We start from the raw sequence: 15,893 nt of genomic DNA on the forward strand, positions 1-15,893 counted from the left end.
GCCGGTTCGCAAAATAAAATAAAAAATGGTTTTCTTACCAAAACAATATATTTTGAAAACAAAATAGGTTTTATAGTACAGTTACTATTTAAAACTAGAAAAATCCCTCATATGTACTGTATGTAATAGAGATGATGTGAGATAGAAAAAATGTAGTATTGGGTCCAAATATGCAAAATTACAAGTAAGGGTCTCCTTGTTTTTAGATTTGTTTTTTTCCTTTTTTTCATCACATTCATTTTTTTTCTAATTATTCAAATATTTATTAATATATATTTTCTTTCCAAATTTTTTCCACATAAAAAAAATCTATGTTTTTTTCTTGATAATTTGATATGCATTTTGTTTGATGATTTTATTTGACAATATTAAATATTTTTTTATATCTTTGTATCCGTACACTTTTTTAAGTGTACAGATGTTTATACACCTTATTAAGTGTACAGATGCATGTACACATTATTAAGTGTATAGATGTAATTTGTTTAATACTTAGAGTTTCAAATGTGTTTACTGCAATGATTTTGTAAAAATTACATATGTATACTTAATAATGTGTACATATATCTGTACACTTGTGTCTAAACATCTATACACTTAAAAGGTGTACAGACATCAGTACACTTAAAAGGTGTACAGATATCAGTACACTTAATAATATGTACAAACATTTGTACACTTAATAAGGTGTATAGACATTTGTACACTTAAAAATGTATACGGATATGAAAAATGTATATAATATATTTAAAAATTATTAAACAAATTTCATATCAAATTATAAAAAAATATATATATTTTGTGTATCTATAAAGTTTTCTATAAAAAATTATATCAATAATTATTTGAGAAATCAAGAAATAGAGAGAAAAGGAAAAATACAATAGCAGTAAATGTAATTAATAAAACTGTTGAATAGCAAAAAAGGAAAAGAAAAATAGAGAAACAATATCAAATGTGGATTTTTCTAATTATAAATAATGAGTGTATCATTTTGATAATTATGTTTTAAAAACGTATCCGAACTCCAATTAACTCGATAAAAATCACGTTGGGTAAACCGAATAATTTAATTTTGCGTGACGATTGTGTCGGCACGGCATTTTTTTGTCTCGTAACGAAGTCAGATCAGATGTATACAAAGACTCTCTGCGTGGTCCAAACACGATTGCCAATAACATCCAATAAGAGTTAGCCACGTTTCATAATCAGTTGGGCTCTTCAGTGAGATGGCCCAATATAAGATGCTCATTATAAATTTCATATTAATTAACCAAAATATTGATGTATAATTATTATTATTGATTGATTTGATACAAGCATCTGTATGTATAAGTGATTGCGATAGGATCAAAAACAATAATAAAACATGCTTAATGTAGAAATAGGTATGGGATTTTCTTTAAATCATTATAGAGTAAAAGTATCACATACCATAAGAAACGTAAATCATGAAAAAGATTGGTTTAATTCCCAAAGCGATGTTATTGAATTACAATTATTATTCGAAGAGAGATAAATAGATAATAATAGTAATTAATTAAAAGGGAATAAAAAAAAAATAAAAAAAAAGGAGGCCGTGTCTTTTAGCAGAGCAGCGCACACACTTTGCTTGCCTGCTGGGGGAAACACGATTCTCATTCTCACGACATCTGTTTATCTTCTCCGATTACCACGTCCATGGATCTCAGTCAATGCTCTTTCATCTCTATCGATTAGTCAAAAATTCCCCCTGATCGGTTCCGACGGCGGAGAACTGTCTTCGTAGTATCCTTGTGCTCCTCCCTCCTCCGTCTCTTTCGTCCGCTTCTCGAAACCGACCCGAAAGGGGGTTTTCGTCTTGATCTGTGCTTACGATAAATCTTAGGGTGTGTTCTGTTGTTGGATCTAAAACGCCCCGATGGGTTTTTTTAGTACGATACTAGGGTTCTGTGGATTTGGAGTTGGGATTTCCTTGGGACTTGTTATTGGTTACGTTCTTTTCGTCTACTTGCTGCCCAATGACGTCAAGGTTCGTTTCTTTTTCTTTTCTTTCAGCGATTTGATGATTTTGAGTACTTTTGTTAGATTCCACATTTTTAGAAGCTTACATTTGCAAAATGGAATCAATTTACTTTGTTTGCCCTCTACGAATTGACATTGTTACTGTGTATGTACCGGGGGTTTGATGAGTTAGGGTACACTTTTTTTTTTGTTTTTTGCTGCTGGTGGTGATACAAGTCAAGTCAGTTTGTTGATGGCTTCAATTTGCTTTGCACTTGTAGGATCCTGAAATCCGTGCCATAGCTGACCAAGACCCCAAAGATATGCTACGGATGCTTCCTGAGATACCTCTTTGGGTCAAAAATCCCGATTTCGATCGTGTATGTCATCTTCTCCATTCACATCACGAGTTCCTTCCTTTTTTCAGTCTCTGATGTTCTATCTTCTTATGAATTTAGGTTGACTGGATAAACAAATTTATCGAGTACATGTGGCCTTATCTCGACAAGGTTACATTACCTGGCCTTTCTCGTTTTTGGTGATACTACAGTTTCTTTACCTTTCATTTTCTCATATTTTTGGATTTTTTTTTGTTTTTCTCCCAATCGTCTTTCTAGGCCATATGTAAGACTGCAAAGAATATAGCAAAGCCGATCATCGAGGAGCAGATACCTAAGTACAAGATTGACTCTGTTGAATTTGAAACTCTTACACTAGGTTCTTTACCCCCTACATTTCAAGGTCGGTTAATCATCCTTTCTTCTTCTCTTACTCAATCTTCTCCTTGAGTATCCCGTTCCCATGTTGAAACTAAGACCACATGCTAAAAATGATTACGAATCGTTCCAAGACTTACAAGTTTTGTTTTTTTTTTTTTTTTTTCTCAGGGATGAAAGTTTATCTCACAGACGAGAAAGAGTTGATTATGGAACCATGTCTGAAATGGGCCGCAAATCCAAATATCTTGGTTGCCATCAAAGCATTTGGGTTGAAGGCAACAGTTCAGGTTATAAGATATATCCTTCTATGTGCAAACCAAACCTAAAACAAGAAGCAGCCTACTTATGATTAGCAATCATGATTGTCCCTCGTAACTAAGAAATTTTTTTCAGGTGGTCGATCTGCAAGTCTTTGCTCAGCCTCGTATCACTCTCAAGCCACTGGTCCCAAGTTTTCCGTGTTTTGCCAACATCTATGTCTCTCTTATGGACAAGGTCTGTGATACAATCTTTTTCTTTATAAGGACATTTTTTTTTGTGTACCAGATCTTTGGTAGAGTTTTTCTGTTGTTGACTGTCTCTTGCTACTATGGCAGCCACACGTTGATTTTGGGCTGAAGCTTGGTGGAGCCGATCTTATGTCAATCCCTGGCCTCTACAGATTTGTTCAGGTTGATATCTTTCTTTTACATCATTTAGATCCCTGGCTTGTATGACTTAGAAATTGATTTTTTAGGGAGCGGTACGAAATTGATCAATTTAGGGAGCTACTTACTCTATTTAGTCTTCTAGCTTTATGAAAAGGATTCGTTTCAATCTTATCAGACAGAATGTGCTGATGAAACTGTGACATCCTGTATAATCAGTATATATATATGTGTGTATTCAGTCTCTTATTTGGTGGAATTGGTTTGGTCTTATAGCAGTTACGTTTCTGCTGGATCAAATATTCATTTGTAGTTACACTGCTGCGTTGATTTTTCAGGAGCAAATCAAGGATCAAGTTGCGAACATGTATCTCTGGCCTAAGACCCTTGTAGTTCCAATCCTTGACCCTGCGAAGTATGCCATATTCCACCTTTTTCTTTTGAGCAATCAGTCCATACCTTAAACCTTCATTTTTGCTGACCGAATCTTAATTTTCATTCTGCAGAGCGTTCAGAAGGCCTGTTGGAATCGTCCATGTGAAAGTTGTGAAGGCTGTTGGACTGAGGAAAAAAGATCTGATGGGTGGGGCAGATCCATACGTGAAAATCAAGCTATCTGAAGATAAGATTCCGTCTAAGAAGACCACTGTTAAGCACAAGAATTTGAATCCTGAATGGAATGAGGAGTTTAAATTCTCTGTCAGAGATCCCCAGACTCAGGTCCTAGAGTTCAATGTGTACGACTGGGAACAGGTAACAAGCTATCCAATGGGTGACATGTGGCATGGAGCAGGATATATGTATAATTTTTGTTTATTATGCAATGCAGGTTGGGAAGCACGATAAGATGGGTATGAATGTGTTAGCTCTGAAAGAAATGGTGCCTGACGAACATAAAGGCTTCACCTTGGAACTGCGTAAGACTCTGGATGGCGGTGAAGAAGGGCAGCCAGAGAAGTATAGGGGGAAGCTGGAGGTTGAACTCTTGTATAAGCCATTCACGGAGGAAGAAATGCCCAAAGGCTTTGAAGAAACGCAATCTGTGCAGAAAGCTCCAGAAGGCACACCGGCTGCTGGAGGAATGCTTGTGGTGATTGTGCATTCGGCTGAGGATGTTGAAGGAAAGCACCATACCAATCCTTATGTACGCATCTATTTCAAAGGGGAGGAGAGGAAAACAAAGCACGTGAAGAAGAACAGAGACCCAAGGTGGAATGAGGAGTTCTCCTTCATGCTCGAGGAGCCTCCCATCCGTGAGAAGCTGCATGTGGAAGTCCTGAGCACCTCATCCAGGATAGGTCTATTGCATCCCAAGGTAACACACTCGTTGTACTCGCACAGTAACATTAACAATTGTTGTGTATTGATATAATCTAAAAAATGGTTCTTGATCGGCAGGAAACATTGGGGTACGTGGATATTCCGGTGGTGGACGTGGTGAACAACAAAAGGATGAATCAGAAGTTTCACCTTATCGATTCTAAGAACGGAAAGATCCAAATCGAGCTGGAGTGGCGAACTGCCTCTTGATTTCTGAATTTGATTCAAGAACAAAGAAAAGAGATAATTTGTCTGATGTTGTTAAAAACTCTGTGTTGTTGTACAAAATGGGCTTTAACTTTTTAAAAACATGAGATTTGCAGAGCCTTCTTTTATTTGGATTTGTGTGTGTCTTCCACTTCTCTCCTCTTATGACATTCGGTAGTGTGTGACTCTGTTTCCACTCTCATCTTTTAAGTGAGAAGATGTCTCAAGAGTTATTTGCACTGGACAAGTACCATAAATGATCGAAGAACAACGCATAGTCGAAACCGAAATGTAGTTAGTTGTTGACATTGCTCCCTGCGAGCCAAAATATGTTCTTGGATTCTTATGCTTAAATATTGACTTTAAAAATTATATACCGTATAAATCGTAAGATGTGCTTCTTGACATTAACAGTTTTGGTGTTGGGGTCAACTAATACTATGTAATGAACTTAATGCTTATCAATTTTGTATGAGTCTAATAAATTTAAATATTTGAGTATTTTTTAAAAAAATCTACTGTCTTTAGCTTCAAGTTGCACGATCAATACGTGATAAATAATAGTTGGTCAACTTACATGTTACGACGCTTTATACAATGTCAACTTGATTAAGTTAATATATATGATGATAAAGTTGAACAGTTGTATGTATGCTGTTTGTAAGTATACATATTCTCTCTTGATTCTTGAACCTTTATCATAGCAGAAGACGAAAGAGGAAATAAGATCAAACGACCGAAGGCTTTCTTATGGAGGAAACAAAAACAAAGACGTGAGTGATAAAATACAAAAACAAAATTTATATCCTGAGTATATTGATTTTTATGAACAATTCTGTATGTATATTGTATTAGGTTTCTATTGTCTGACTTGTTTTTTTACAGAGTTGAAAATGTTGAGACCGTTGATGTTTACACAGCAAAAGGTTTGCTTAGTACTGGTCATCGATATCTCGATGTAAGGTAAACATACAAAAACTTATCATTTCGTTTAAATTCTTCTTGTTAACATATAGGCATGTTTAATCTTATTGATATATTTGTTGGTAATTGTAGGACAAATGAAGAATTCGCAAAGAGTCACGCTGAGGAGGCCTTGAACATTCCTTATATGTTCAAAACAGATCAAGGTGATCTCAAATTTTTGCAAGAGTTTCATTTTTTTTTTTTTAAAAGTTGATCACAAATAATAAAACTGTAATTTGGTGTGTACGTAGGTAGGGTTATAAATCCTGATTTCCTTCCTCCAGTGGCATCGGTTTGCAAGAAAGATGAACATTTGATCGTGGTTAGTATCTAATATCAATTGAGTAGTAATTACTTGCTGTTAATCACCCATCGGTTGAAGAAACTTTCATATCTTATAGATTTTAGATATTAGTTAGACCGTTTCCTCATGTGTAATTGATTATACGGTGAAGGCTTGTAACTCTGGAGGAAGAGCAAGCCGTGCTTGTGTTGACCTTCTCAATGCCGTGAGTTTATACATTCATACATTCCATTTAAGTATTATATATATATCCTAATCCTATTCATTCAAATATATATATAGACTTATGTGTATGTCGTGGTAGGGGTACGAGCATGTGGCTAACATGGGGGGAGGCTACTCGGCTTGGGTTGACGCTGGATTCGCCGGCGACAAACCTCCGGAGGACCTCAAGATTGCTTGCAAGTTCCGCGCCAAGGATAACTAAACTGGTTCCGGTTTGACGCAAAAAGAAAACACTTGAAAACTTGATATATAGTGATGTTGTGGTTGTGTTGTGTCTTGTGTGTAATAAAGTCTCAGAACGGTTCGAGCTCGACGAGTTTTAACTCTATGGGCCGTTAATCATATCACAAGGTATAAAAGTAATTTTCTTTTGGAAAAAAATATAATGGATGGTTCTGATCCGACTCCGAGAAGAAACAAAACAAAACAAATAAAAAAGAACTAACTATTAGAATGCTTAAAGATTAATCTTCCCTGGAAAATGTCTGGTAAAACAGAGAAAACAAAGGGAAACTGAAAATGATTGTGGTCGATGATGACAAAACAATGGGAATCTAAAATATGATGGAAACGAAACCATATGTTGGTTCTTCTCTCTGTCTTTATGATAAGTAGTGGTAAAAGGCGTGGCTCAGGAGGCAACATTAACATTTTTCTTTTTTTTTTCATAAGATTTTGATTAAAAAGGAGCTTTTGGTTTGACCAGGTCTAATCAGTTTCAGACCAAAGAGAACAAACAAACTCATAAAGTATTTCGTATTTACTGCTAACACAAGAAAAAGTTTTTACTTTTATTAGCTAAAGTTAATAATACACTCAGCTTTATTTTTTTCTTTTTTCTTTCAGGTACATATAAATAAAATATAGGGCTTTTGTTCATGAAATAGCAATAAATAAGTATTGGTAAGAATATTAAATGTAGTTACGATGAGGAGACAAAGAGAGCAGAACAAAAAACAAGAGTATTAATTTGAAATTATCTCTCTGAATCTCTTAAGTAATTTTGAGTAGAAAACAGAGAAGGAAGCGTGCCTCAGGCATTTTCCACTTACACCCAATATTTTACTTAACAATCCCACATTATATTACTTGTGTAATTATAGCCGTGTTTTTGATATTTTTATATGAAGATAGAAACACATGATTTCATTGCTCTAAAATGTAATTATATCTAAATATATATTACCAAAGTGGTTTTTGATATTAGTTACTCTTGTAAATTACCAATCACTAGATCCATTTGAGATTGATTAATTTTGAGGCGGGGTTCTTGACTGAATAGAAGAAGATTTGTCAGGAAATGTCCTTTTTCATTTTTCTTAATACTTTCAAAGATTTATGACAGTAACATAATAAGAGCTTAGAGACTAGCTCATGCATGCTCTTTTGTCATTATTTCTAACAATGTTATTTTTTTGGTTTATATAATAATATTTATTGAAAAGACAAACCCATTATGAGATGATAGGGTCGTAAATCATAAATATGTCTATATGTATATGAAAAGATGCAACAAGTGACTCCTAATTTCAACTATTTTGTTTTAATATGATGATTGCATAGTATCATAAATTCACCATCATGATTATTTATTTGGGAAGTTATTTAGTATCTCACATAATATTAGCATCAGAAAAGCACCTCAATGAGGTCATGAAGAGGTTAAACCTCTTAGTTAGAAAAAACAAAATAAAAAGCACAAGAAAAAGTAGTAAATATTTTTGTTTTAGGCTTATTACTCAGACTCATGAGGAGGAGAATCTAAAGAAAGAAACAACGTTCACTTGGAAAAAGACAGTAGACTTGAAATAAAAATGAGTTGCGGTTTGTATATATACTCTATATTTTTGTTTTGAGTCAATGCATTTGAATGAGAACATGAATAGTATAGGCATTAACAAACAAAAGATGTCTGTTTTTGAGACCACATGATCTTATAAAAAAAAGAATAATTGGTTTTAGTTTTGTGGTTGTCGACTTTGTTTGTATTGATTTGCCTTAAGGATTTACTTAAAAATATTTTAAAATAACAAACTAACATAATATAATGATCATGTATAAAATAAAATTTACGTGAAAAAAACAAATTCTAAAACGGCACATTTTCTTCACCCAAGTCCTCAGATATAAGATCATCTCCATTAAATATTTCTATTTTTTTCTTTAAAATAGAGTAACTAAAAAATAGAGCATTGTTTTACTCCAATGTATTATTCTATTTACAAAATAGAAGTACTGTAAAAAAATAGAGGTGAGAATAAAGTCCTATGATTTTTTCTATTTTAGAATAAAAAATAGAATAGGATTATAGCAAATGTTGATCTATAGTAAAGATCTAACTCTAAAATATAGTAGAGATGGAGATGCTCTAAACCAAATTTTGAAGTGTATAGAAAGATCAGTGCACTTCGGAATACCCCCTCTAGAGTTAGCAAACAACCAATTTGAGCGCGCGTCAGTATGTTATTCACCTACTTTACTTATTTGCACACCATCATAGATCAATTACTAACATTTGTTTTTTATTTTTATTTTTTGTCGTGCTACTAACATTTGTTTATAAGATCAATGTCATTGTAAAAAGAGTGTATAAATTCGAGAATAATAAGAAACGGTGCACAAATTTTAGAGAGAGAGACATGAATGGAATGGGGGCATGTGATAAAAGCGAGAGAGAGCTTACCTCTTATTATTATAAAAGCGACCACGCTTGTTTTCTTGCAATGATTCGGTCTACTTTCTTATTATTATTATTTTTTTCTTTATATATATTTTACCCTATCTTATTATTACTATTAAAAACAAATTATTACATTTTTCTATATTTTGAATTATACGAATGCGATATATCTTGGGTCTTCCCATGATCTTCTTCACTATGCTAATTTTGCAAAATGTATTCATCTGCTAATTTAAAAAGATTCGTTAACCGTTAAATATGCTAATTTGGGATAGTTATTAAGTTATGTTACAGGCCAGTAACATGTCACTACAATTGATAATCTAACATGTTAAATAAAAATATAGACATCGAAGTTAATATAATGCAATGTTGTATTACATGTAGTATGATCCTCTTATACAGTATTATTATAAAAAGATGATTTACCTCAAATGTGTATGTATGATCATATATGAGCAGGATTTATCTATCCTAAAAGTTTCGTTTCATTTTGATTAGTATGGTAAACACACTACTAATCTTCTACTAGTATCAAACTTAGTTCATTTTAAATATTAAATTCGTAATGGTAACCATTTTTCTCTTTTTTTTTTCTTTTTTCTTTTGACAGCTCAAAAAAATTACAGCTGCATGTAAAAGTGTAAAAGAAATCATCAAACGGGTAAAAGAAAATCTAGATCAATAAATACAAGTACTTCTTCTATAAGCAACATCGAGATTTACAAAATGTTTTGTTCGAATCATGGGAGAATATTAATGTACTATATAGCAGATTTTTCATTCGAAGTTTTGTCTTGTTATCAAATACTACTAATTCTTTTTTTCTTTTTTTTTTGTTCTTCCTAAAAGTTCCTTTCGTATCATTGAGATACCAGAAGAGTTATGATCATGCTAGAGAGCATTTTATACATACATTTTATATGCTCAACTTATAGCCCCAAGTGAAAAAACAAAATATTTTGTTTAAAAATCAATACTATATAGTGTAAACGAATAATTTGCTCGAGAAACGAAAGCCCACTCGTGCGAGCAAAACGTGACTCGCCGCTAAATAAACCATGTGATTACGCTAATTTATTAGTGTATAAAAAATTACCTTGCTGTTGTTAAAAACAACAAAAACAGTACTTAAGAGTTAGACATTGAAAAAAAACAACAAATCAGTACTTATATATTTAGTACTGTAGTACAAATATATATTTGCCGGCGAAAAACAAAGTTAATAGTAATACTTTACTAGTAATAAAAATGGACTCACTCTAATGGAAATTAAAATCACACTTAATTTCGTCCTTGTTCAACACAATATATACACTTTTCATGTATTAAAAAAAAAAATAACTATGTAGGAGATAAGTAGTATGTATATGAATTGATGCGATGTAGAACTTTTATTTGTTGTTAGGTTTGATAATAAATTGTTACAATACTGGTTACAATAAATATTTTACTTTATTGGATACAGTAGAAGTATCAAGTATGTATGTATGAATTGATTCGATGTTGTTGTCACTCCCGAAACATAAACTCTCACAAGTAGCTATCAAGAAAACAAAGAGAGTAAGCTTCTCATCATCCTGCCTTGAAAAACTACTTCCGTGTCTCCCTCTCTGTCTACACACTCTTCTCTCTTTATATTATATTCTCTCTAATTCTCTATATATATTCTTATCTCTTCTCCTTTCACTCTCACTTGATTGATTCATCACAATTAAAGAGAGAGAGAGAGAGAAATGGAGAACTTTGAGAAAGCAGCTGAGACTGTTGTTGTTGGGAACTATGTTGAGATGGAGAGGGAAGGTAAAGCTTCAGACCTCAAATCTAAGTTATCTGACATGTTTTGGCATGGTGGTTCTGCCTACGATGCTTGGTTCAGCTGCGCTTCCAACCAGGTAAGGTTTCTATATATATGTCCTCTCACATGAAAATGAACAAGTTTTTTTTTACTATATGGTCTCTCTGATGGATGTGTTGTGTTATATAGGTGGCGCAAGTGCTGTTGACACTACCATACTCGTTCTCACAGCTGGGGATGCTCTCGGGGATCCTGTTTCAGCTCTTTTATGGAATCTTAGGTAGCTGGACTGCTTACCTCATCAGCATTCTCTATGTTGAATACAGAACCAGAAAGGAGAGAGAGAAAGTTAACTTCAGAAACCATGTCATTCAGGTTTCTTTCAAATATTACTCTTTTAATCTATCCCTTTGTTGTTTTGAGTACATGTTGTTGACATGTTGGGTTTTGAAACAATGTCAAGTGGTTTGAGGTTCTTGATGGATTGCTTGGGAAGCACTGGAGGAATGTTGGGTTAGCATTTAACTGCACCTTCCTTCTCTTCGGATCTGTCATTCAACTCATAGCCTGTGCAAGGTATGCTTTCTTGATGAAGAGATTAGGATCAGTAATATATATGAAACTGAGGCTGATGATGGTGTGGTTTAATGGTTAATGATGAATGTTGCAGCAACATATACTACATAAATGACAATCTGGACAAGAGGACATGGACATACATATTTGGAGCATGTTGTGCAACCACAGTCTTCATCCCTTCCTTCCACAACTACAGGATCTGGTCTTTTCTTGGACTCGTGATGACCACTTACACTGCTTGGTACCTCACCATTGCCTCCATCCTCCATGGACAGGTAAAAGATTACTAAATCCTCTCCTTTATAATTAAATTCATTGGTTAAGATTAGAATAGCTGGTGATGTTGTGGCTTAAGGGAACTCAAAAACATAAACAAAGTTGTCTTCTTTCTTATGTCTTTTTGGCACTTCTGTTTCAAGCTAACATGTGGTTGGGACCACTTTACCCAAAACCTATAACGTTGGTGTCAGACATAGTTTATTAATGCATAAACGATACTTGTAGACTTGTAGATAATACATAATAGTAATAAAATGTAATGTTTGGAATAATAAATGAATAGGTAGAAGGAGTGAAGCATTCAGGACCGAGCAAGCTGGTCTTATACTTCACAGGGGCCACAAACATTCTTTACACATTCGGTGGACATGCTGTTACTGTGTATGTTAATGTTCCTTCTCTCTCTCTTTTTTTAACCATTTTTAACCCCATCACGATTCACACATCGCAAGGGGTAGAACTGGAATTATACAGATGAATGAAAATGACCACTCACTTTCATTGTTTGTGTTGTTGGGCAGAGAGATAATGCATGCGATGTGGAAGCCTCAGAAGTTCAAATCGATATACCTGTTTGCAACACTGTACGTGCTGACGCTGACGCTGCCTTCTGCTTCTGCGGTCTACTGGGCGTTTGGTGATTTGCTTCTAAACCATTCCAACGCATTTGCTCTCCTCCCAAAGAATCTTTACCGTGACTTTGCAGTTGTGCTTATGCTCATCCATCAGTTCATTACATTTGGTTTTGCTTGCACGCCACTCTACTTCGTGTGGGAGAAGCTTATAGGGATGCATGAGTGCCGGAGCATGTGTAAACGAGCCGCCGCTAGGCTTCCGGTCGTTATACCCATATGGTTTCTTGCCATCATATTCCCTTTCTTTGGTCCCATTAACTCGACCGTCGGATCTCTTCTCGTCAGCTTCACTGTCTACATCATCCCTGCACTAGCTCACATCTTCACCTTCCGCTCATCCGCCGCACGTGAGAACGCCGTGGAGCAGCCGCCGAGGTTTCTAGGACGTTGGACAGGGGCCTTCACCATCAACGCCTTCATAGTTGTGTGGGTTTTCATAGTTGGATTCGGGTTTGGTGGTTGGGCCAGCATGATCAATTTCGTTCACCAGATTGACACGTTTGGCCTCTTCACAAAATGTTACCAGTGCCCTCCACCGGTTATGGCCTCGTCGCCTCCTCCGATCAGCCATCCTCACTTCAACCACAACCACACTCGTGTCCTTTAAATTTGAAGCACCAATCTAGAGACAAGACGGCCCCCAAGATCAGCTGCCAGGGAAGTTGGCGTTTTTCCACGGATCAGAAAGATTACAGAGACTTTATATATGGGTTCGTTTAGATCAAAACACCAAGGCGCCGTAGTGTGTTTTTGTGTTCGATTTGCTTCTTCTATAGTATTGTGTAATTTTTATTGTCTCTTCTAATCTTTGGAAATCAAAAGAAGAAAACAAACAAACTTTAGGAATAACCTCAACAAATCAATCTTTCATGGAGATCAATCCTTGTAGTACGTCTTCATCATCATAGAGCAATATTAACATCAAAAAACCACGATATATATATATATATAAGTTAAGAGACGACGTCAAAAATCAATTTGGAACTTACGAAAATAGATGGGGAAAAATGTCAACTTTTAAATTGTGGCAAAAAAAAGCATCAACTTATCAAATGTCATTTAAATTACTAAGTTTTTGTTGAATTTTTTTAAAAATAGCTAACTTTCATTGACTAAGACAAAAATAATTTGAGCCTAGCAAGAATCTTCTCTACCATTGAGCCACAATCACATTTCTATATATCCTTACAAACAGAAATATATTTATACATAAACAATCGGTTATATGTAATGCATGTATAATATATATGTTATCATATCATTAATTTATATATATACATATATATATATACACATATATATATATATATATTTATATTAACGTTTTAGAATATAATAGATATAAAATATAAAGAGCAAAAACTAATATAAATTTTATCTTTGCTATATTTTTATTTATTATTAAATACTAAATAAAATATATTTATAGTGTGCATATATTTAAATTAATATCTTATTCATCAGGATAAAGAGTGTAAATTTTAAATATGGCTTTTTGCATATATATACCAAAGAAGACATATTGATCATACATTTTATTTGGTATTTGTAAAATATTTAGTTTTTAATCTTTATATTATAGATATATTATACACTAAAATTTAATATATATATATATATATATATATAAAAAGAGTAATGATATAATAACATATATTTTGTAAATACATTACATAAATATAACATTATTTTGTGTTTTGCTGATTGTCTATATATATATATGTGTGATAGGTATAATATCATAATGTTATTGTGGCTCAATGGTAAAGAGCTTGTTTTGAGTTTCAAAGATAGGTAATTCGATTTTTGCTAGACTCAAATTATTTTTATCTTATTCTTTTAATGAAACGACGTTGTTTAGATTTAACGGTAATTCTGACGGAAGTTAACTTCATCATGGTTGTGTAACTGAAAATTTACCTTAAATAGTCTAATCAACAAAAATTAGCTATTTAAAAAAAAAAATCAACAAAAACTTGATGATTTAAATGACATTTCATAAGTTAATGCTTTTATTTTACCATAATTTGAAAGTTACGGATTTTTTTTGACATTTATCTCAAAATAGATTAGTAAACATTGCAATAAAAACCAATCGAGCCTCTTTCTTACTCAAATCACAAAGCATCATAATTAACCACAAGTCCTAAATTAATAAAAATCGGAAAACATGAAGAGTTTGATAACAAAAGATAGATAATAATAATATATTTTGATAGAAGGCAGCTGTGATTAGAAGAAGAGGATCGTTTTTCATGTGTGAGATGACCAATTTACCCTTCTACACCCGGCTTGTCTTGTTTTGCTTCAACGACCACCACCACCGCTAGTGCAATCCCTTGCAAAATGTCCCGACTCGCCACAGCTGTAGCAGCCTCCGACACCTCTACCACCGCCACCTCCTCCGTAGCCACCCCCTCCGCCACCTTGAGAACAGTTTCTCGCCATGTGACCTGGTTCACCGCACTTAAAGCAAGTACCATCGGCACCACCACGTCCACCGCCTCCTCCTCCTCTACCACCATAACCACCCCCTCCGTAGCCTCCACCACGTCCACCACCTCTACCACCGCGTCCACCGCCGTATGAACCGCCGCTGTTTCCCTGAACGGGAGCACCGTTGGGTCCAGAGACTTCAACAGCCTTGGGACGCCCCGTGTTGTCAACCTCAACATCGAACTCAACAGATTCATCGGCGGCAAGGCTACGAAAGCCTTCAGATCTGATGGAAGACTGATGAACGAAGAGATCGTCACCACCGTCGTCTGGTGTGATGAACCCAAACCCTTTCTGTGTGTCAAACCACTTCACCGATCCCTTACGTCTCTCTCCACCACCGCTCATGTTTTCGTCGCCTCCGCTCATTCTTCTGATCTCCGACGAACCAAAATACCGATCAGATCTCTCTCTCTCTTCTCTCCTTTGGAGTGAGGGAGACGCTGTTTATATATACATCTGCGAGATATATGTGTGCTATGGGTATCACTGCCACGTCATATATTTCTTATTTATTCCCCTTAAATTCTTTCTTTTTTTTTCTAAATTTAATATTCCCAATTTTCTCTTATTACGTATTTTCCATATTAATTTCGCAATTTCTATTTTCCTGCATTATTTCTTGACTTCTTCCAATATATTTGAGCAATTTTACTTAAAAAAATATTCAATGAAAATACGAATTTGTTTGACCAGTAAAATTGACAAATTTATTTTTCTTTTAAAGTAGAGAATAAAAAAAAACGGGCCATGCTAAGGTTCGAGATTTGTATTATTTTTTCCTTTTCGGGAAACTAAAGGAAGCGATGGGCCAGCTTTGATCTGGACGGTTGGGGATGCTTTGCAAAGGATGCTTCTCAGCCGTTAGATTTCAAACTCTAATCTAAAAGAGTTGAATTTTTTTTGTAATTTTAAAAATATTAGTAAAAACAAGAAAGATCGTTCAAAGCTTATCATCATCTTCTTCTCCCGAAAAGATCTAACAGAGTGCTGAAGGGGTACAATGGGAAAAAGACATAATATTATTATTTTTTATTTCTGGTTCAGTCAACATT

General features: G+C 34.4%; 4 protein-coding genes across 5 annotated transcripts in view; 3 read left to right on the forward strand and 1 right to left on the reverse strand.

Annotated features, from left to right (window-relative positions):
• Window positions 1,582-5,029, forward strand: LOC104751758 (synaptotagmin-1). Its single transcript, XM_010473777.2, has 11 exons — window positions 1,582-2,011; window positions 2,265-2,363; window positions 2,442-2,492; window positions 2,601-2,724; window positions 2,871-2,989; window positions 3,096-3,197; window positions 3,299-3,373; window positions 3,688-3,764; window positions 3,856-4,102; window positions 4,179-4,664; window positions 4,748-5,029. Exons 1-11 carry the CDS (start codon window positions 1,901-1,903, stop codon window positions 4,877-4,879), a joined length of 1,623 nt encoding a protein of 540 aa, XP_010472079.1. The 5' UTR covers window positions 1,582-1,900; the 3' UTR covers window positions 4,880-5,029.
• LOC104751759 (rhodanese-like domain-containing protein 19, mitochondrial) lies at window positions 5,520-6,734 on the forward strand. Its single transcript, XM_010473778.1, has 6 exons — window positions 5,520-5,649; window positions 5,762-5,839; window positions 5,933-6,006; window positions 6,094-6,164; window positions 6,298-6,351; window positions 6,451-6,734. Exons 1-6 carry the CDS (start codon window positions 5,627-5,629, stop codon window positions 6,571-6,573), a joined length of 423 nt encoding a protein of 140 aa, XP_010472080.1. The 5' UTR covers window positions 5,520-5,626; the 3' UTR covers window positions 6,574-6,734.
• LOC104751761 (auxin transporter-like protein 2) overlaps window positions 10,601-15,893 on the forward strand; it is a 6,483-nt gene continuing 1,190 nt past the window's right edge. The window contains exons 1-6 of one of the 2 annotated variants that reach the window (XM_010473781.2): window positions 10,601-10,946; window positions 11,039-11,224; window positions 11,313-11,425; window positions 11,520-11,703; window positions 11,991-12,088; window positions 12,229-12,864. In XM_010473781.2, the coding sequence (XP_010472083.1) occupies window positions 10,788-10,946; window positions 11,039-11,224; window positions 11,313-11,425; window positions 11,520-11,703; window positions 11,991-12,088; window positions 12,229-12,864 (1,376 nt within the window). In that variant the 5' untranslated portion in view covers window positions 10,601-10,787. Of the gene's footprint in view, window positions 10,947-11,038; window positions 11,225-11,312; window positions 11,426-11,519; window positions 11,704-11,990; window positions 12,089-12,228; window positions 13,223-15,893 lie in introns of those variants that run through there. The other variant, XM_010473780.2, reaches the window with a different exon arrangement.
• Window positions 14,428-15,284, reverse strand: LOC104751760 (cold shock domain-containing protein 4-like). Its single transcript, XM_010473779.1, has one exon. It carries the CDS (start codon window positions 15,205-15,207, stop codon window positions 14,650-14,652), a length of 558 nt encoding a protein of 185 aa, XP_010472081.1. The 5' UTR covers window positions 15,208-15,284; the 3' UTR covers window positions 14,428-14,649.

Source organism: Camelina sativa, chromosome 16 (genome assembly GCF_000633955.1).
Source record: "Camelina sativa cultivar DH55 chromosome 16, Cs, whole genome shotgun sequence".
NCBI lineage: Eukaryota > Viridiplantae > Streptophyta > Magnoliopsida > Brassicales > Brassicaceae > Camelina > Camelina sativa.

Excerpts from the sequence above, each read along its gene's own strand:
- LOC104751759 (XM_010473778.1), top strand. The coding sequence starts at position 5,627 with ATGGAGGAAACAAAAACAAAGAC. Across the intron at positions 6,007-6,093 it reads TATGTTCAAAACAGATCAAG|GTAGGGTTATAAATCCTGAT; the intron begins GTGATCTCAAAT and ends GTGTGTACGTAG. Across the intron at positions 6,165-6,297 it reads AAGATGAACATTTGATCGTG|GCTTGTAACTCTGGAGGAAG; the intron begins GTTAGTATCTAA and ends TATACGGTGAAG.
- LOC104751760 (XM_010473779.1), bottom strand. The coding sequence starts at position 15,207 with ATGAGCGGAGGCGACGAAAACATGAGCGGTGGTGGAGAGAGACGTAAG.
- LOC104751758 (XM_010473777.2), top strand. The coding sequence starts at position 1,901 with ATGGGTTTTTTTAGTACGATACTAGGGTTCTGTGGATTTGGAGTTGGG. Across the intron at positions 3,374-3,687 it reads GCCTCTACAGATTTGTTCAG|GAGCAAATCAAGGATCAAGT; the intron begins GTTGATATCTTT and ends TTGATTTTTCAG. Across the intron at positions 4,665-4,747 it reads TAGGTCTATTGCATCCCAAG|GAAACATTGGGGTACGTGGA; the intron begins GTAACACACTCG and ends CTTGATCGGCAG.